The sequence below is a fragment of the Amborella trichopoda genome, chromosome 5 (assembly GCF_054954075.1).
Source record: "Amborella trichopoda isolate Santa Cruz 75 chromosome 5, AtrichopodaSantaCruz75HAP2 v2.0, whole genome shotgun sequence".
NCBI classification, from domain to species: Eukaryota; Viridiplantae; Streptophyta; class Magnoliopsida; order Amborellales; family Amborellaceae; genus Amborella; species Amborella trichopoda.
Window position 1 is genome coordinate 46,083,581 of NC_142340.1, and position 20,317 is coordinate 46,103,897.

Here is a 20,317-nt window from a genome sequence, read left to right on the forward strand (position 1 = left end):
TCACAACAGCAAATGATGTCGAAGCACGAGGTTTATTAGAAGGTTTGAAATTGCTATGGACTTTGGAAGGGGACAAGATTATCAAAAGAGACTTGCCAAATGTCATTGCCAGGAGTAAGAGAAAGGCAAAAATCCTTTGGAGATTAAGGATTATTTTTCATCAAATTTGAGATATTTTGTCAACCTCTATGGCAACGGTCCAACATTGTTATAGAGAGGCGAATGAAGATGCCGATGTTCTTGCTAAAAGAGGAGTCCATACTCCCTCTCTGTTGGTTACTTCTTTTTTGTAATATTGTGCCATTGTTTGAACATCTTGTATTTTACATATGAATTAATAATAAGTTGTACGTTACCATTCAAAAAAAAAAGAAAAAAAAAGAAGTTTGAACATCACAACATGGTCGAGAGAGAGCCGTCAAGAAAGAATTTTTTTTACAAATAGTAGAGAGAGATGTCATGAAAGAAAATTTTAAAAAATAGTATTCAATATTAGGGGTAGCAATGGACTCGACCAGACCCGGGACCGACAAGTGGATCCGACCTCAGGTCTGGGTATAGGTCCAAATTTTGGACCCAAAAGGTCGAGATTGATTCAAAACCTAGACCCAAATACTATTTAGGTCTGGGTCCAGTCGAACGCGACCCGAATAATATGGGTATTCATAACTGTTGCCAATAAGTTTGTTTCTTAGAAAATTCTAGTTATTATGTAAAACAGTAAGGAATGTGGGTATTCATCAATGTTGTGCAATACTATAAATGTTGCTAATAATATAGGTATATGATAGTAAAAAAAAAGTAAAATAGAAGAAGCTCATAGTCAAAGTGGCAATAAAACCGACCAGACCCGGGACATATGGGTTCAAATTTTAGACTTGAAAGGTCGTGTTTAGGTCCAAAACCTGGACACAAATACACCATCTTTTTAAGTTTCATTTCTCAACCGACCTTAAATTTTAAAATATATCTGACGGCTTAGAGATACATGTATTATATCTTTTTAACCTCGAGACCAACCCATCGTTTTAGCCCAAACAAGAGTTTAAAAAATATCTTTTTTTTTTTATTCCTTTCCCACTGTTGTTTTTTTCAATATTAAAAGGAAAATAAAGGTTTGAGAAGAAACACATAAATAAGAGAAAGAGGTTTAGAAAGGAATAGCAAAAAAATGTCTTTTGAGCTTTTGTTTAAGCTAAAAAGATGAGATATCAATCCAAAGGGCTAGAAGATATAATACATGTGGGATATCTATACCACCTTAGTTCTGTTAGGAAATGAAACTTAAAAAGAGAGTATATAGAGATATATTTTTTTTTAATTTAAAAATATTTAATTACCTAAAATACCCTTGAGTAAAAAATACATGATAGAATAAAGGTATTGAATGTCAAAAAATATTGAGTATATTAAATAAATATTTATATATATGAGTACCTTAACATAACCCTATTTTCATTAGATTAAATTTTTTTATAATAAATGGTTATAATTAAATTAAATGGATGGCCAAAATTAAATCTTATTTAAAGTTTTCTTATATAAAATATATACTCAAGCATAATAGATGATCTTGTTATTAACTTTATTCAAAATCCTAGAACATCTTTATCTATGATTTTTACATCTTTATCTAATTTTGGATCGTCTCTATCTTCTTCTTTGCTAACCCCAAGCTCCAAACTAAGAAATCTGTGCAGTAACCAAAAGGAAAAAATTTATATAAGGATGCAACCCTATAATATAGAACTACTAATGCACCTCAAAAATCCGCCGGAATAAGTAGTTTTAATGTTGAAAAACCCTTTGATTGATGTATGACATCGAGATGTATGACCATGAAAAATAAAAAGATTTTAAGTCTTAAACATAATGCATTTTACAACATATTATCTACATCATCCATTTTCAAGATTTTCTTATGTTTATAGAGTTACTTGATTTTAACCATCTTTTAAATTTAAAATTTTATAATTAGATATAAAAATAGATTTTGAGATAATCCTAAAAATATTTTACTTAAAATTATAAAGGATGATAAAATTTGACGGTGCACCTTACATCTATAGCTACAGATGCATCCGTTTGCCAACTGTACCCCGACCAAAATTAATTCACATTGATCAACTAAAAAGTCATCTGCATATCTTCCAAACACAGACACTCTTACCCAAGAATCGACTTGAACTGCTTACTATAGCAAAACTTAAACATGGATACAAGAAAATTAACAGGCATAATGATCTCTGTCAACATGAATACAATAAAATTACCAGGTCTAATTCTCTCTCTCTACATGGATACAACTAAATTAAAAGGCTTAATAATCTCTCGGGGCCTACTAATCTCTCTTTCTCTCTCTCTTCCTCAGAGTCAACTTTGAAGTACTACCCTAGAAAACATTTGAAACATGGACAAGAATAACTGGCCTATAGCGTACATAATAAATTATGACTTTTTGTTTTATTTGCTTTATGCTCTCTCTCTCTCTCTCTCTCTCTCTCATGTAAGCATGGACAATACAGAATGATCAGGCCTGGCTGTTTAGAGGTCCCTGTCTCCCTCTCTTTCTCTCACTCATTCATGTCTCAAATGAGATAGGAACACCTTGCTTCTTATTGACAATGGCCATCGCTTGATAGCGAGAACCCATACCAAAGGGGGTGAGCTCAAAAGGTCCCTCCCAAAATGGGGCTTCGCCATCTCCCACCAATCTCCAATAGCCTGTCCTCAAAGACTCAGCTTGCTCGTCTGTGCAATTTTCTAGAAGTGCCTCCACTCTGAAGTTTATACCAAGAGCCCCCAGGAATTTGGATTGAGAAATTGGACCATACACAGATACATTCTCTGCAAAACCCAATTGTCTCAAGTACTAATCATGGAAAACAAATTGTAGATCGTGTCACAGAGAGAGAGAGAGAGAGAGAGAGAGTGAGAGAGAGAGAGAGAGAGGGCGGGGGGTGTTGTTGGGTTGGAGGGCGGAAGGTTTCACCTGAAGCCTCTTCTGCAGAATGCCTGACTAAAGGGAAATCAACATAAGCACTAAGGTCGGCAGTTCCGGGACCATCTAGAATGTTCACAAATTTGTGTTTCCGTATTGCCTGCATAAACAAGAAAATTCATCTCAATGGGTAATATAATCTATGATCTAAGTTCAATAAGTCGATTCATTCAGTTCTCTGCCAAAATACTCCTAGAAGTATAATGGCTAAAAGAATAAAAAATAAATAGAAGCTATGCTCCAAATTCAACGAGAGAAGGACTCGGTCATCACGAATCACCCGACACGGATTTTTGTGAGTCTCCTTGTGCAATAAATGTCAATCTCTACAGTAGACATAAATAAAATGGTGGCTCCATTAAAAGGCAAAATGGATGCTAGACAAAAAAAATTGGAAAACACCACTTTTATTTTTCAGAAAAAAAAATCCAGATTTATGATCATCTTCATGGTTGAGAATAGCAAATCCTAAAATTTTGAATCCAAATGCACATAAATAGGTGAGTTGGCTCACTCACCAAATATTTTTCTATGAGAAAATTCATGATAGCAAAAAATTCATAAAATGATAGGAACGTACTCAGAAAGACTGCCCTTAGGCTTATCCCAAGTCTAATTTTATTCAATGCAATTTCTCACAGCATTTTAAGAAAGCAACTCAGAAATAATCTAGCCCTCAAAAACCTTCACTCGTTCAAATACATATCCTACTTGGTGAATTGAAGTTTAGCAACTCATGCTGAATTGTTTAACAATCAAAAAATAAGATTGAGATATTTATGCTGATATCCCAAAACATAATGCAGAAAAAGAACAAGTGATTTCAGTATTTGTGCCATGCACACACCACACATACATACAGAGAGAGAGAGAGAGAGAGAGAGAGAGAGAGAGAGAGAGAGAGAGAGAGAGAGGAGAGAGTACCTGTAGGCTATCTGAAATAATTCTGTTATGACCATAATCAATTATAAGTGCTCCACCTCCATCAGAGCCGATTCTCTTTGCCATGGCATGAGTCAGCTCCATTGCTTTTGGACATACTTCAATGTGCTCAAGATTGGCTAATTCTTCTTTTGGGGCCCACTTGCAACGTTTCACCAAATGGAGCACGGATGCGGTGGTTGGCTGTGGAGATAGAACAAAACGAAATCCTGCACTGTGATTAAAAAATAAATAAACGGGAAGACTGGTTATTTATATCGCAAAAAAAAAAAAGGAAAAAAGAAAAAGGTTGGTTATTTATAGTTTTGTTGTTTAGACCCAGTTGAATGAGTGCTAAAAGAGAATTCCAGGAAGGATTTATCCATCGAAACAAGAAGAAAGGGAAAAAAACAAAGATGAGCTTAATTGTAGAATGCTTACGTTGATTCTTCTTCCTCTACATCAATCAATTTTTCACACCATCCACGAGGAGTTTTCTGCATGAAAAACTCAAAATATTCAAACGATATCTCAAGTTGGTAATCAGATAAATTTTCATTTCATATGGGGAATTCCGCAACCAATAATCACATATGATATAGGATGTTCTCTTGGTTCACATTTTATCCGATTGTCTTTTGATAGTGATTCATGTAAAACAAATTATGCTATGATTCTGAATGAGAATGAAATGGGCATCAGAAAAGCTTGCATTAAAAAAAATGTGTACAACTTGAGAATGAATTGGCAGACCTGAAACTGGTGGACTGGAAGGGCATCATAGAACTCATGGGCAATTATGATGGAGGGCACTGGAACCATAGCAAAAGAAGCTTCGTGAGCACTCTATAAATAAATAGCACAGCCAAATACTCTGGCAATATATTCTCTTTACTAATCAAAATATGCCTACATCAACAAGTACACAAAGTATCAATAAGAAGAATAGATGTGGTATGGAAATTACAAGGAATTCAAGTAAATTTAAAAGAGAATGAGACACTTGGGAGAAACTAGGTAGTCAAACACATGCAACAAGCTGTTTCTAATAACAAGGATCAAATAGAACCTTTTTCTAATTAGACTTCTCCATAATATAAAACATTTACACATTACTGGGTGGTACAATCCTCTCTATCAGTTATTATTGGATATGCAGAAACATTTGTTGAATTTTCTCTCAAACCAGATAAGGGAAGAAAGAAAACCAAAACTCCAGTAATGTACCAATTTATTTTACCAATATATTTTGCACTTACAGAGCCCATGTGTGAATATGTACGTGTTAGTAATCCTTTTTTCTGTGTCTGTAATCTGTACATTAATCATACACGTGAAACCAGCTAATCTGACCTCAATAACCAGAAAATCAATGTTTCAGCACTATACATTTCTTTCTAGAAAGTAGTGCTTTCATGATTCATTGAATGATCATGCACTCAAGCAAAGTTCTCTATATTTATTCACTTTCTGAAAAAATGGTTGCGTTTTCATAAATTCTTGAAGGCCTTGCTCTAAACAATCTAATGTACAACCAAAATCTTCTGTCCAAATTCCTTTATTGGTCTCTTGTTTCAAAAGTAACTTTTATTTATTATAAGGAGAATGTATACAACATGTTCCAAACACAGAGCATCTATAGCCAGTTGCTCTCTAGCCATGGGAATTGGATGCCTCATTAGCATCTTTAAAGACGTGGTATAAAGAAACCACTAGCTAGTTGCTCAAATCCTGTATATCCTCTGCGAGTTTTCAATCCTCTATGAGCATGCCATCTGTGAGAAATGGTTCATCCTGACTGGCCTTGCCATGGGTTATCGAAAGCTTTACATTTTTGCATTCTTGCAATTCCAGTATTCTACATTTGTTGCAGTTGCACCATTTCTTAAATCAGCTGTAACAGTAATTACTAAGAAAATGTGCATTCTGACAAAGTGCAGGGATATAAAGTTCGTTGGAAACCTGGAACCACCTATACACTTTGCTCTGAATGAGGCCTAGAAAGGTTTCAAAGCTTCATAAGAGAAAGAATACTATAGATAAGAGATAATTTCACAAGAAAATGACATAAGGATAAGAAATGCGCATCACCAAAAACTTTTTAGCATCATTGCACAATTTCAAAAGAAAAAGGTGCATGTCAAGTACTACAATATATCTAGCAAATTTACATGTCAAGTACTACAATATGTCAAGGAAATTTATAGTTCCATGTACCAATGTAACTAAACAGAAAAAAATCCGGCTGTTCAATTAATTTTGGTGGTCCTGACAGGTCCCAATTAATCTCATACTACTGAATATTATTGAATGCTGCTCCCTCCATATCTCTCAGCAGATTCCTAATGAACGTATGTTCTGAATTGACAATGCACCCACTTTTAAGCAAAGGGCATAGCAAGCGATTTCCTAAAAGAGCTACAACATTCACTATCAAATTGTTACTGGAGCATACATATGGCATAACAAGATGATCAAATGGCCTCTCATAGGAGTCTCCTTACATAATGTATTAATTTACAACTTCACATATCTTCAACTTAATCTACAAGGTCAATTAGTTCTAGCGGCTGCAAGAATCAGATATCATTCATAAAGGAATCATAGAATAGAAATGTGAAATGCATCTAACTAACAAATTGAAACATAACATGGTTCAAACTAAACACTCCAACACTTGTAAGAGATACACTTGAAAGAACCCAAACGTTCCACTAACCTACATAATTTTCACAATGCAATAAAATACCCCAATTAAAAATGAAAATTCATCACATCAGAACCTTTTCCCAACTATTTGGAGTCGGCATGTAAAAATGAAAATTAATCTCCTCCAAATTAGATTTTGAAGAGAAGTACTTCTATCATGACAGAGAACTGAGATGAAAGAAGACTACATCCTCATACATCCCAAAGGAACCTGCTCTAGATCAACATGCCATGAAACAGGAGCTCCAGATAGCGCACTAACGGTCCTTTTGCCATCATTGCAGCCAGCAACATCTTCATCCATGCACTTCAAGGTACTCTGCTGAAGCTTTTGTAGTGTTGGGCTACATTCTACCAAGTGCAAACGCAAGGACTTTGTGAACTTTTGAAACTTTGAGGTGCCCTACAATAAAGCATTACATGAAAAATAAAAAATCATCTCTGCTGTAAAATCAACACAACAGATGATAAACTAATGAGAAAAATGGGGCGTCATTATGGTTTACTCGAAGTAGATCTGCCAAAAGTGTTCCTCGACCCGGCCCAAGTTCAATTAGGTTAAATTTTTTGGGCTGACCCATCTGCTCCCAAAGGCACATGGTCCACACGCCGACCATCTACAAGTTCAAAGATAGGATTGTGATATGTGGCATAAGCAGCATAGAGTATTATCTAGATTCTAGTCCATCGTAATGACATCATTCCCAATAAGGAGATTTAGTTTACAAAAGGCTCAAACTAAATTACTGTGTGGAAGTAGAGAAAGTAAAGAGAACACCTCACAGAAAGTTTTGGGAAAGCTTTATGTTGGCTGTCTACCTAACACAACCCACCAAGTAAAAAAAACACCTATTAAGCACAATTGCAAATTTCCAAAAATGCGTATACCATGTTGCATTCAAACCGTCTATTCAATTGTATCAAAACAGGAAGCAAATATCATCTTGAAAGATTAAAAATATGCTAGTATATCATAGAACTTCTAGAGCAATGAGATGTATCACGCTTGCTATCCCTCAAATGCAAAATGAACCATCATAAGTTTTGAAAGAGGAACAGAAAAACTTCTCTAGGGATTGGAATAAAGACCTTGAGAAATTTATGTACAAACCATTTTGGGGGGGAGGGGTGTCAATTACAAAATGGGATCACGTTTGTCGTAAATTACAGGCAGCAGCCCCCCACGGCCAGTGAGATTTATACCGTAGAAAGCAAAACAGCTGTCCAGTGTTTGAAATACCGGATAACTATATGCTATCCTCAAAACCAGCAAGTCCTCTCTCTCTCTCTCTCTCAAAGCATCGTGACTTAGCATTTTTTTTAAAAAAATATTTCTCAACCCTTCTCTCTCTCTCTTCTTCTTCTTCTTCTCTTCTTTATTTATTTTTATACGTTGTAGATGTTGTATTAGCTGTGAGGGTATTGCAATCATAGAGCTTGGTTGAGCTCATTGATCCATCCATATTATATAAATTTATTGATTAATATGTGCTCCTGTATGCTATTTTCTCTTATTTTTCTCTATTTTTAGTTTCTTATCTTTTGGATTTTTTTTTTTATGATCCATGACAATGACATGCTGATCTAAAAATTGATAAGCTCTGCATTGTTTGCTTTGCACTTGTTGGTTGGATTTATTGTGATTGGATGCAATGTTTGTTACAGTAACTGCATTTTTTTTCATTATAAAAAATATGGATTTCTTCATCAAAATAGGGGCTTCAATCTTCCTCTTAGGCGACGGGGAAAAGAAAAGAATGTGAGGATTCTTCTCAAGAAAGGAAAATAAGAGAATGAGAATTAGAGTATTCATCTATTTTCCGTTCTCTAAATGTCGAAATTTATTTCCCACTTCTAGAGATAGCAACTGATTTGACATATGCCCAAGCCTTCTGTTTTCTCCTGAAAATTTGGGTTTTTCAGTTCATATTTGATAGGAACAAATCGTTTGGCTGGTAGAACTTAGCAGCAATTAGATAGGGGAACACGATGTTATATATGCTTTGGGAAATCTACAGCACACTTGAGATGAAGAAGATAGAGATAAAAATAAATAAAAAGATAAAAAAGAGAGGAAGAAAGAGAGAGAGAGAGAGAGAGAGAGAGAGAGAGAGAGATGGTTTGGGGGGAGAGAGCATGAGAGAGAGAAGGGTTGAGAGATTATTTTATAAAAAATGTAGAGTCACGATGTTTGGAGAGAGAGAGGGCTTGCTGGTTTTGGAAAAGTAGATAGTTGTCCGGTATTTAAAACACCGGACATCTATTTTGCTTTGCACGATATAAACCTCACCTGACAGGTGTTCGCATTACCGAACATGGAGGTAACTTGGGAAAAAAAAAAAGCCACGAGTCGGGGGTGCCACCCGTAATTTGAGACAAACATGATCCCATTTTGTAATTGACCCCCCCCCCCCCCTTCCAATATGGTCCGTACGTAAATTTCTCAAAGACATTTACAACAAAATAAAAATTCAAAGAAGAAGAAAAACAAAGAAATAGATTGTATAAGTTTGAAGTTTGAAATTCATAGATGTAAGCAATCTGATTTTTACAGTCCGTAAGATGCAAGTGTATTCTATTCTTCTCCAAATCAAAGCTGCTCATAATAGCAAAGACAAGGCACTTCAATATCAGTTTAAAAACCACTTTAAATGTCTCGATAATTCTATTCCAAGATATCTCTACATGCAGCCAAATTGCAACACCATTTGGCTATCAGTAAAATACGAAATTCACAAAAGAGCTCTATAATCTCTCATAGAAAAAAGAGCCATAAAATTTAAAAATTTTCTAATTTACTTGCCTCTCCAAACATCTGGCTTACTTCAGGAGATGTAACAAAGTCGCCACCCGATCCAAAAACATCTCGGTTGATATAAAACCCGGCATTAGGATTTGTCAATACCTCCTCCATGTACTTCGCGACCGATATCGGGCCCCCACCAAACTGATCCATTGACACATCATCACTCAAAATCACCAAATAATAACATATCCACATGACTATAATACTGCACTAAGAAACCTAAAATTGTAATAATAATCAAATGGCAAATTTAATAGAAGTAGAATATTCAAATCAACATAAAAGCAATTTTCATATTAATGATACTAATAATAGTAATCATAACAAGATTAACAGTAGTAGCAGAGTCAGGGTGGCTTTATTTATTTATTTGGTTTAGGTTGTTTCTAACAAGAAGTTCATCATACATTTTCTATACCACGGCTCAAAATTTTGGCCAAAAACTTCACGGAACTTTTTTCTCTCTGTTCTTTTGTTTTTGTTTTTGTGTGCAAAGTCAGCCAAAATAGACCTGAGCTGGATAAACAAAATTATGGATGCCCAAATTTCATAATACTGAGGCCAAAATGGAATATTTCTGTAAGTATCAGCTAAATCATGAAACAGACAATTTCACAAATTTTGGCTCACAATTTCAATAAATTTCCGTTGAAGTGCTTGTTTCCTAATCCCCTATGGACAACATTATAATTTGTAAAGAAAAATTAAACGAAACTCACCTTGATCAAGCTTTTCAAATGTTTAACAAGCTCTGAATCAGAAGAAGGCATATGCGAGTGATCTGCAAGAACAAATACGAGCAAAAAATTATGAGCCTTTTTCTATGGATTCATTGAAAAATGGAATTTTTAACGATTTGTAGTGAGAGAAAGTACCAGTAGGGTTGTGTAAGCCCGATCGATCAATGGAGAGGGTGGTGAAGTTTTGTTGCTCGACATCATCAGGTGATTTAGAGAGAGATTGCGAAGAGGATTCAGAAGAGAAATAGAGAGAGTGACCAGGACTTCGAGCCACACCATTGAAGAGAAGAGAGAAAGAATGAGAGGAAGTAGTTCGAGCTACGCCATTAACGAGAAGACCAGAAGACAACAAGGACCTTAGCATCGTTGGGCGTGGGCGTGGGCGTGAAAGGGTTTGGGATTTCTAGGGTTTCAGCAGCGAAGAAAAGGGAAGAGCGTTGAGCCTAATTGAAAAAATGCCGCGAATTTTGCTGGAAGGTCTCCTTTTGTAGCTTTCTATTCCGTGAAAGAAATTACCCTTTTGACCTTGAAAAATTCAGGTTGAGTTCGTGAGACGCGAGGCGCGGTCTTGGGCCCTTCGTGTAAAAAAGGACATAATCTCTCTCTCTCTCTCAGGGCATTCTCTCTCTAAGCCTCTCTCTCTCTACAAAATCCGCCCCTCCTTCCCCCCCCCAATCTCTCTCTCTCTAACCCCTTTCTGGTGCCATTCTCTCGCTCACTCTCTCTCTCTCTCTCAAAAAAAAACCTCTCCCCTCTTTCGAGTCCCTTTCTTCCTGTTCTCAAATGCCATAATCTCTCTCTCTCTCTCTCTCTCTCTCCCACTTCTCAAAAAGCCAAAGGCCATATTCTCTCTCTTCCACACCAACAGCCAGTCCCCCCTCCCCTTTCTCTCTCTCTCACACAAATTTTCCCTAATCGCTCTCTCACTTGTACCCTAATCTCTCTCTCCTCTCTGGGGTCTGGAATCGAACCCGAGCCTGCTGCCCAGCTGGTACGCTCGTTGTAGAGATTTTCCTTTCTCTTATGATATGTTGCAGTAATTTTTTCTCCCCATTTTTTGCTTTTCTTTTTTTTCCGCAATGATATATATATTAGTTCTATCTAAAGTGAAATATATTGATTGCCCATCTGCATTTCGCTTAATTTTTTCTGCATTTGCTACAACAATAGTTGTAATATGATCTTTATTTCCATTTTTTCTTATTTTATTTTATGGCAATGAGATACAATTATGTGTAAAAACATTTTCTATATTAGCAATATCAGGCTTGAAATCTTAAGAAATTTGGAAAAATGCAGCACATTCTCGTAGGCCTTTGAATTGGATCGCGGAGAAACAAACAATTTGAACTTTTTATAGTTCCTACATGCTATTAAATTCTGGACTATTGGTGGTACCAGTGGCTCAATTTTTTTTTTGGTTTTTTGAGAAAGGTTAACTTTATATTAATATTAGAAAAAGTACAAAATTACTACATTATTTTATAGGCAGCCCCCAGGAGGGTGCTCAGAGACAAAAAAGGGAAATTTTTGTATGATTAAATTTATATGGCCAAATTTGGATATGAATTTGGGGAAATTTGAATTCACAAGACCACATTTGATCATTTGGCGAATTTTCTTAGTTAATTTGGTTTAACAAAGATGGAAGCTTTAGGGACAACATGTTGGGATATGATTGTAAAAATGCGGATGTCTTTTAACCTGCACCTTGTTTCGTGTTTATGGGTCCTAAAAAATGATTTTTTAAGTGGCTTATGAGTGTGTTCTTTATCTTTGTTCAGATAAATCAGAAATTTGGTTAAGAGCGGTTCTTGAAGTCTATTTGGCTTATTCAACATGGGTTTTTCAAGTTCATGAACATTTTTTGGTTTTTTTGTTTTTGATAATCACCTGTCAATTGGTTGAGTTTGACAAAGCACACATGAAGCTGCACCCATGAGGCTTGCAAATGCTAATCCTTTCTCTTGCATGGGAGTAGTGATCCTATTCTCATTGTTTTTATTAAGGGAGTTCTTTCAATGTGGGCAATGATTTAAGGTAAGGGAGTTATCCTCATTATTTTCTTTTTTTCTGTCAAAGTTTTGAGTATATATAGCGTTGTTTGGCTTAAAGGGGAGAAAACCCAAAATTGGATTGTGGAGGTGCTGGAATATGCCATACAGTGGTTTAGGTTTATTGACAAAACTAGAATCTCTGCTTCGTAACTTTGAGAGAGAGAGAGAGAGAGAGAGAGAGAGAGAGAAATGGAGCCCAGCCGCGCTGTGTTCACTAGAGAGAGAGTTGCAGAGAAATGGAGCCCAGCCCCACCGTGTTTGCTAGAGAGAGAGAGAGAGTGCTAAGGACGGGGGTACAGTAGTAGAAAGAAATGTTCAGTATCTCTCTCTTTAAGGTCTGTTTCTTTGTAGAAATTGCTGGTACTGATTATTCAAGGATAGGAGGTTTTCTCTATAGGTGTTAAGTTTAGTCGTGGAGGCTTGATTTTGATTCCTGTTGAAGACTTTTTCCCACTCTTAAGTGCAATCATCTCAGAGATTCCTGCTAGATTTGGCTATTTGAATGCCTGGTCTTTATTTCTTCTGCAAGAGCCATTAGGATGAGAAATTCTCATTGCATTTGACAACAGGAGTTCCTGGAACCAGTTATAATGGTTAGTTTCCCTGTGCCCGCCCATGAGTTTGTTTTATAGTTATTCTTTTATTCCTTCAATTTTTATTTTTACCTAGAAGGAAACTTTGAACATGACACTCCAACTAGCTGGTCATCTCTTGCCCTACTTTGGAGGTATGGAAACCCTGAATTAGTGATCTATGGGAGCAGTGGTTCATTCCCTGCATCCAAACTTTGCTAAAATTGTTGAAGACACCACCATTCAGATCTTTTGAGAAAATTAGATTAATTATGTTAGTGTTGTTGTATATTGACCTCTTTTTTTTTCGCATTTCTTATCCCATTTTTTTGCATTTCATGTATAGCAAACACATGCTTAAAGTTTGCATTGATATTATGTTGGATTTGGTGATTCTTCCTAATAGCTTATTAGTATGGAGCTCCTAACCGCGAACTCAAGTTTGTGGGTTCGAACCCCAATTTTTCAAAAAGAAAAAGCAAAATGGCGCCACTTTCCAAGAAATCAAATGAAACAAATATAGTTGAATTCTATTAATCGTTTGACCCATTTACACTTAAACAAACAGTCCAAGGCCATGCTCCTTCAAGTAATCTTTTGGTGCTGAACAAAGCGATGTATTCCTGTAGTAACCTGGACTCTGATCTGAGAGAAATGCTTTAGTAGGCACCCCATTCCGAGCAGATTTACAGATATACTTCCTGCTTATGTGTTTCCCATCTTTTGAAGCCTAGATGTTATCTATATTTCAGTTATGCTGATAGATCTTGGTTTTTGCCATTTTGAGGTTTATGGTTGCACATTCGAGCAAAAATTGCATCTTTAATATTATTTTAGTTTATCTATTAGAAACAATAGACTTGAGAAAAATTCAGATTTGACATATTTTTTAGATCGAAAAAATTGTTCAAGTTTATGCCCGATTTTGAAAAATTGCGATTTCTTTGCAATCAATGGTCAATCTTTGATGAAATTCGATCCTAAGTGTATTTCCTTGTTCTTGATCAATCATAGGCTTGATTTCAGAAAAAATACAAAAAAAAAAGGATGAGAGAGATTTGAAATTCTGTTCTAATATTTATCCAAAATTTGGGTTGGGGGTTTTGATTTAGGTTGCTTGAGGAAACTTTGACAAGGATTGGAGGCATTGATAAGCATCGAGATTAAAGATCGGGGGGATCAACCTCGAAATTTTGCGTTTGTTTTATTTTTTCAATTTAAATTCATAAAATTGATATAATTATTTATTTTTGACAAAATCAAATATATTGATTTATATTATTTGTATTTATTTTATTTTATTTTTATTTTCTGTTTTTTGTTTTTTTTGAAATAACACATTTTCTCATATTTTCTATTTTTTTCAAGCCAATGACATCAATTTATTCCAAATCTGTGTTTTATGATTTTTTTGTTTGCAGGTTTTTATGGATTTTTGAATTTTTTGGTTTTGCTTTTATAATTTTTACTGTTTTTTGGGTCATATTTTTGTCCCTTTTTGTCGCTCGGCCATGACTCAAGTGAGTTTGATGAGCCGGCTTATCTTAGTCATTTGGCTCGGGCAGGCGCTTAATCCACGGTCCGATCCTTTCTTTTAAAGACTGATTGAAATAGAAAGTAAATACAACTATGATTTATTTTCATTATTCTTAGTTACCTGCATTAGTCTGCATGACTTGCCACGTCATTTTTGTAAGATTTTGTCCTGTATGGATGTGAGATATCATTTTCCTTGTGATCAAACATTCATCTTATTATTCGAACCTTTCTCCTCCTGCCAACCTTAATCATCTTAAGATCATGCCTATACCAATGACTGGTATGATTTGATTCTTTGACTATGTTTTGGATTATATTCTTCGATTCTTATGATTTTGTTTTTTCCCTCTCTTTTTTATGGATCTACGTAGTTCCAAGAGGGTGAAGGAGCTGAAGATTTCTGAAGAATGAACGGAGGTGCTCGTATTAGGTTAAAGGGATGGCAGCAGGCAGCTGTGGCAGTGGGTTCAGCTGTTGGAGCTCTGTTAAACCCTCGAAGAGCTGACTTGATTGCTAGCTTGGGAGAGACTACGGGAAAACCAGCTTTCCAAAGAATCCTTAAACGGATGAAGGAGAGCCCCGAAGGCCGAGTTAGTCTCTCTCTCTCTCTCTCTCTCCCTACCCCGCCCCCACCTCCCACTTGATAAAAAGAGAAAAAAAATACTGATACATGCAAATGTACATACGTGTTCCTGCTCAGTGCTCATACTTGAAGTCTCCCACTAAAAATAAAAAAGCAAAATTTGTATGGTAACATGGAAATAGTTTTGGACATGTGAAAAGTGGAAACAGAACGAGGAAAATATAAATGAAATCCAATGATGAAATTTTGTTAGTGCTTTTTACAGATAAATTCATATGCATTATTCGGCGCATATTAAAAAACATCACCCGTTACAGCATCAAAATGACACGGAAGCCCCTGCTATGGTTTGTTATGAGATAGCCCACTATGATGAAACTTAGGGGTTCCACTATGCCGTCCATGTCTTTTTCTTTTGGGTCCCAAACTCTCTCTCTCCATCATTCTCCATAATTCCATTGAACATCAATGACCCCAAGGTACTACCCAATGCCCCATACAGAGGGGAGATGAAGGCAACTCAATCTAGTTTTCCCCAAAATTATTCTTAGGCACGGTCTATTCAGGCCATAAACCGCTGTGAATTTCCAGCTGAATTGATTGGAGACTCTGACCCCGTTACAGAGAAAGAGCCTATATAGTCTGAGGAGAGGCCAAAAATGCGAGGATCCCTGAGGATCATACCTGTGGAGGTCCCATGGGTGGGGAGACCTCCCGCACATGCTCGCCTGCCTGAAACTTGATGGACTAGGGGAAGGGTGCCGGGTAGGTTTAGCTTCTCTAACTACTAGGATTTCTGGGAAGAATTTGCTAGAGTAGGCTAGGATGTGTTTTTCTTGATTGGTTTGCCTAGTCCCCTCATAGTGGGCATCTTTTTTTTTTTTTGAAAATGTAGCCCTAGTGGGCATCTTGGAGCCTGATTTTGGGTTATGATGGACTGGAATTTGAAGCCCAACTCTAAGGCCTTCAGATCTGTCTGATCTCTCGATTTCTTCTGAACCTATCGAGAAACAAGAGTGTGTCTGACTTTGGTGGCTCGTCCTTCTTGAACACTCGTGGATAGGAACTCAGCAGTTGAGGGATGTCCTGATGCAATTGGGGAAATGGGGAGTAGAAGAAGACACATGGTCCTGACCTGGAAGGGGTCTATGTAAATGGGAGGGATTATCTTTAATTCCTCATTGAAAGGTTTGATATGCCAAGCATGGAGAGTGATCCCCTGAAATGGGAGCCACATTCTTCTCTTTCTCAAGACTTCTTTTTGTTTTTAAGGTGAATATCTCTTTTTCAAGACTTTGACAGTAAAGAAAATCATTGAGAAATTTACGTACGGACCATATTAGGGGGGTCAATTACAAAATGGGATCACGTTTATCCCAAATTACGGGCGGCAATCCCCATCGCGGCATTTTTTTCTCCCCAAGTTACCCCCCTGTCCAATAATGCGACACCGCACAGGTGGAGTTTATACCGTGCAATGCAAAACAGCTGTCTGGTGTTTGAAATACCGGACAACTATCTGCTCTCCCCAAAACTAGCAAGCTCTCTCTCTCTTCAAACATTGTGGCTCTGTATTTTTTTAAAATAATATCTCTCAACCTTGTCTCTCTCACTCTCTCTCTCTCTCTCTCACGCGTAACCCATCTCTCTCCTTCAAAAACAAAAAATACAGTCCTTTCTAAGGCTTTTTATCCCTAGCCCAAGCCCTTCTCTCTCTCTCTCTCTAGGGTTTTCTCTCGCTTGGCCTGCCGATGGACTTCAGCTACCAAGCCTGAGATTCTTCAAGGTTCTTCTATCTTCTATCTATTGATTAGTCCATGCTCCTTCCACATTTCTCTTTCTCTCTCATCACTGCAATGCCCTGCATTTCCATTTCTCTCTCATCGCAAGAACTCCCCTGCATCTCTTCCTCTTCCTATACTCTCTTCTTACTTCTATGTTTTTTCTCTCTTCTAAAGAAGACAAAACAAAAAGGGATTTTGGTCCAAGCTCTTTCCTAGGGGCATTTGTTGTTGGATCCTCTAGGTTGCAGATAGTTCAGCTAATCCAATTCCCAATCAGTAAAAAGGCTTTCTCTCTCAAGGATTTTGGTCCGTCTCTGCTCTTCCATTTCTCACCTCTGCTCTCGACTCTATCATTTCCTCATCTCGTGGGCCCCCTTCCTGACCCACTCCCCATTCGCCTCTGCCCTCTCATGGCTCCACCCCCGCAACCCCCAAGGCCTCATAGCACTCATAACTATCCTTGCCCTTGCTCTGTGTCGCTCATAAACCTTATCCTCGCTCTGCGTCGCTCATAAAACCAGAATCCATGCATCACATATAATTTTTGACCCAATTTCCCTCTTCAATTGGTAGCCATTATCCTCTTCTTAAACTTAAATTTAATGATAATTTTCTCTTATTTGAAGTTTTCCATTCTTCTCTTCTTAAACCTAAATTTTGGGGATAGCAGATAATTGTCTGGTGTTTCAAACACTGGATAGCTATTTTGCTTTGCACAGTATAAACCCCACACGTCCGGTATTCGCATTATTAAACAATTCGCCTCGGGGGGGGGGGGGGGGGGGGGGGGGGTGCCGCCCGTAATTTGAAACAAACGTGGTCCCATTTTGTAATTGACCCCCCCCCCCCCTCCCCCAATATGGTCCATACGTAAATTAATCCCTTGAACTTACTACCAGAAGGCTTATTGTTACACTTGTAAATAGTCTTTCTGGAACCCAGACTCTACATGCAAGTGATAAACTTGAAAAATACATACCAACTACAGTGAGGGAGCTATAGTGACATGCAGGCTTGATGGCTGGCTTTCAAGGAGTGAGTCTGAGAGCCGTTCCTTTGAATTCACAACTGAGGATTTAGGGCTTTCTGAGCCTGCTTTTGGTTTGGGAAGGAAATAGCATGCCTCCATTGTCAATCAATATGCAGTCTAACTGAGGTGACTTCCCCAGGTATTTCGCCCATTTGTGATCAACTTAGTATTGTGCCCGTGGGATTCTAAATTACCTACTAGCGAGTCACACAGGAGGACCATTCTTTCAGAGCTTATTTCCTCTCACAAAGATTGAAACTGACTGATTCTTTGGAGAGAAAAGGGTTTGAGAGAAGCTGTTTTGTGGCCTGGGCTATTGTGATGAGTGTAGGGTGGGATTGGGTTCTGGCTGAATGAGAAGATTCCATGATTGTGATTACTTGTGGTAGAAGATTTGATTCGGTGCCTCACTGGCTGATTCCCTCCTACAATTAGGAATCAGCCCTATTCTCCATAAAATTTCTTTTGATGATTTAAATCATCAAACTAACATATCATAGATGGGGTGATAATCTAGTGCAATTCTTTTTGTTTTTCTTCATTTTTTTTTGTTTTCTTTTTGGAAGTTTATGCTGGATCACTGATTTGGCCATTGCCCGATTCAGCTGATCCAGATTGATACCATGGAGGGCCATCCCTCACGGCCAATCTATATTTTAGAGCTCTGGATGGTTCATTTCTGGGACAGCCTGAAGGGCTTGGCTGAATGATAAAGGTAGATTTGGTGGGACACCTCTGTTGGGTCTGATTAGATGGGTATAGGTAGAGTAAGCTTTGGAAAAGGGAGAACTCTTTGGGGAGTCCTGTTGACTTGAACCTGATATCGGTCTTGGTCCATGGGTAATTTCTCTCACTGGCAGGTCAGCGGCAGGGGTTTTGGTTTGTTGTACTGCTACTTTTCATTTGGAGTTCTTTAAGCCTTAAGCCATGGAGGACTTGCCTTGGGTGGGCTGGGGGATTTTACTCTGGGGGTCGATCAAGCAAAATAGAGCCTCCCTCTCTAGAGGGAAGAGGGGAGCTTGGGCTGGTGGAAAATCTTCAGGGGTGAAGATATGCTAAGTCTTGTGGCTAGAAAGGGGATCTATGGAAGGGGAGAAAGAGATTGGAGCTTAAAAAATTTCGTCTATTCCTCCAGCAGTCAAAACAGATTGCATAGCCACTCCTAAAGCCTCAGCTGAAACCATTAATCCAAGGACTGGCTGACCCATGAAAAAGAGTTTATCTAAGGTCACCATCTTTTCCATCAACTGCAGTTTAATCAGACTACCCTGTGTGTTTTTTCTACACTTTAGAAATGTGAAGTATTTCCAATAAAAGGATGAAAAACCTAAAAGGGAAAAAGTAGTAGTGTGGTTTTAGGTATAGTAATAAATGATACTGAAAATGTATGGAGCAATTGCACATCATGGAGTTGGTTGGCCGCATTTCTAAATTAGCTGAGTCTTTTCCAATGATTGCACTCATGTGTTTTCGTCCTTTATATTATTTGCTTCTCCTCTCCTTTAATGTTCATTGTTTTTCTTTTATGCTTGTTCCTTTTTCTGTAACTTCAATTTTCTTCATTTGGGTTCTTAACAGGCAATACTTTTAGATCGCCCACGTGTGGTTTCATCAGCTGTTAGCCATGCTTGGGAATTACCACCCCACACATTCGGTGCTGCTTATGCTCAATTCATGGGTTCAAGAAACTTCTCACCCGATGATCGACCCCCTGTACGATTCATGGATACTGAAGAGCTTGCTTATGTGGCCACTCGAGCTCGAGAGGTCCACGATTTTTGGCACACCCTATTTGATCTCCCTACTAATCTTATTGGAGAATCAGCTTTAAAGGTTATAGAGTTTGAGCAAATGCTTCTTCCTATGTGCTTTCTCTCAGCTATCGGTGGTCCCTCAACGATGAGTAGCAAGCAAAGGGACCTCTTTCTTCGTCATTACTTTCCTTGGGCGGTCGGTGCAGGGATGCGGTGTACTGATCTCATGTGTGTATACTATGAGAAGCATTTTGATAAGGATTTGGAAGAGGTGAGGGGGAAATTAGGTATAGTTCCAGCTCCCAAGCCTGCTTCCAGGTAGATTTTGCTTTATGTAAAGCTAGTTTTTGAGGGGTTTTCTTCATCTACTGAATAATATATTTAGTTCATTTTTTATTTTTTGGAATTTTCTTGCTTTCTCTGTTTCTTTTTTTAATTTTTTGTAACTTACTCAGATAGCTTGATGTTCTCTTGATGTGACTTTTTTTTTTTTTTCTTTTTGGAGTGTACCCTCTTTGCTAAGGGGCTGTATCCCTATAGTTGTTGCCTTTTTGTGTTCTAATTTTGTGAGTTTATTGCGTAATAATTAATTTATTTATATTTTTTCCATTTGGGGAAAATATACAATAAGGCTGTTTATCTTTTAGTACAGGAAAGTCATAATCATCCACTCATCCTTGCTGTTTGGTGGGAAATCATTAGGTGGGAAATCAGGTGGCTGACAACGTGTTATTGACCATGTCACTATTTAAAAAAATTATCTCCAACATTGTGCAAATCATTAGCCTCTAGCCATGGATTGAAAATTCATGAATTTGAGG

At 37.4% G+C, this 20,317-nt stretch overlaps 2 protein-coding genes across 3 annotated transcripts; one reads left to right on the forward strand and one right to left on the reverse strand.

Moving 5' to 3' along the window:
- Positions 1-2,166: 2,166 nt before the first annotated feature.
- On the reverse strand, positions 2,167-10,634 carry LOC18431924 (NADH dehydrogenase ubiquinone complex I, assembly factor-like protein (DUF185)). 2 transcript variants are annotated; one of them, XR_016056530.1, is made up of 10 exons: positions 10,313-10,634; positions 10,157-10,218; positions 9,435-9,578; positions 7,138-7,248; positions 6,830-7,034; positions 4,676-4,734; positions 4,364-4,419; positions 3,926-4,152; positions 2,993-3,101; positions 2,167-2,847 (listed from the first exon to the last, which is right to left on the reverse strand). XR_016056530.1 is itself a non-coding variant. In XM_006842035.4 (10 exons), exons 1-10 carry the CDS (start codon positions 10,539-10,541, stop codon positions 2,582-2,584), a joined length of 1,473 nt encoding a protein of 490 aa, XP_006842098.1. In that variant the 5' UTR covers positions 10,542-10,634; the 3' UTR covers positions 2,167-2,581. The 2 variants fall into 2 exon arrangements, 1 of the variants encoding a protein (XP_006842098.1); XM_006842035.4 differs by having other exon boundaries at positions 3,926-4,157.
- Positions 10,635-14,751: 4,117 nt separating this feature from the next.
- LOC18431922 (coenzyme Q biosynthesis Coq4 family protein / ubiquinone biosynthesis Coq4 family protein) lies at positions 14,752-20,058 on the forward strand. Its single transcript, XM_011624184.3, has 2 exons — positions 14,752-14,935; positions 19,321-20,058. Exons 1-2 carry the CDS (start codon positions 14,753-14,755, stop codon positions 19,816-19,818), a joined length of 681 nt encoding a protein of 226 aa, XP_011622486.1. The 5' UTR covers position 14,752; the 3' UTR covers positions 19,819-20,058.
- Positions 20,059-20,317: the final 259 nt, after the last annotated feature.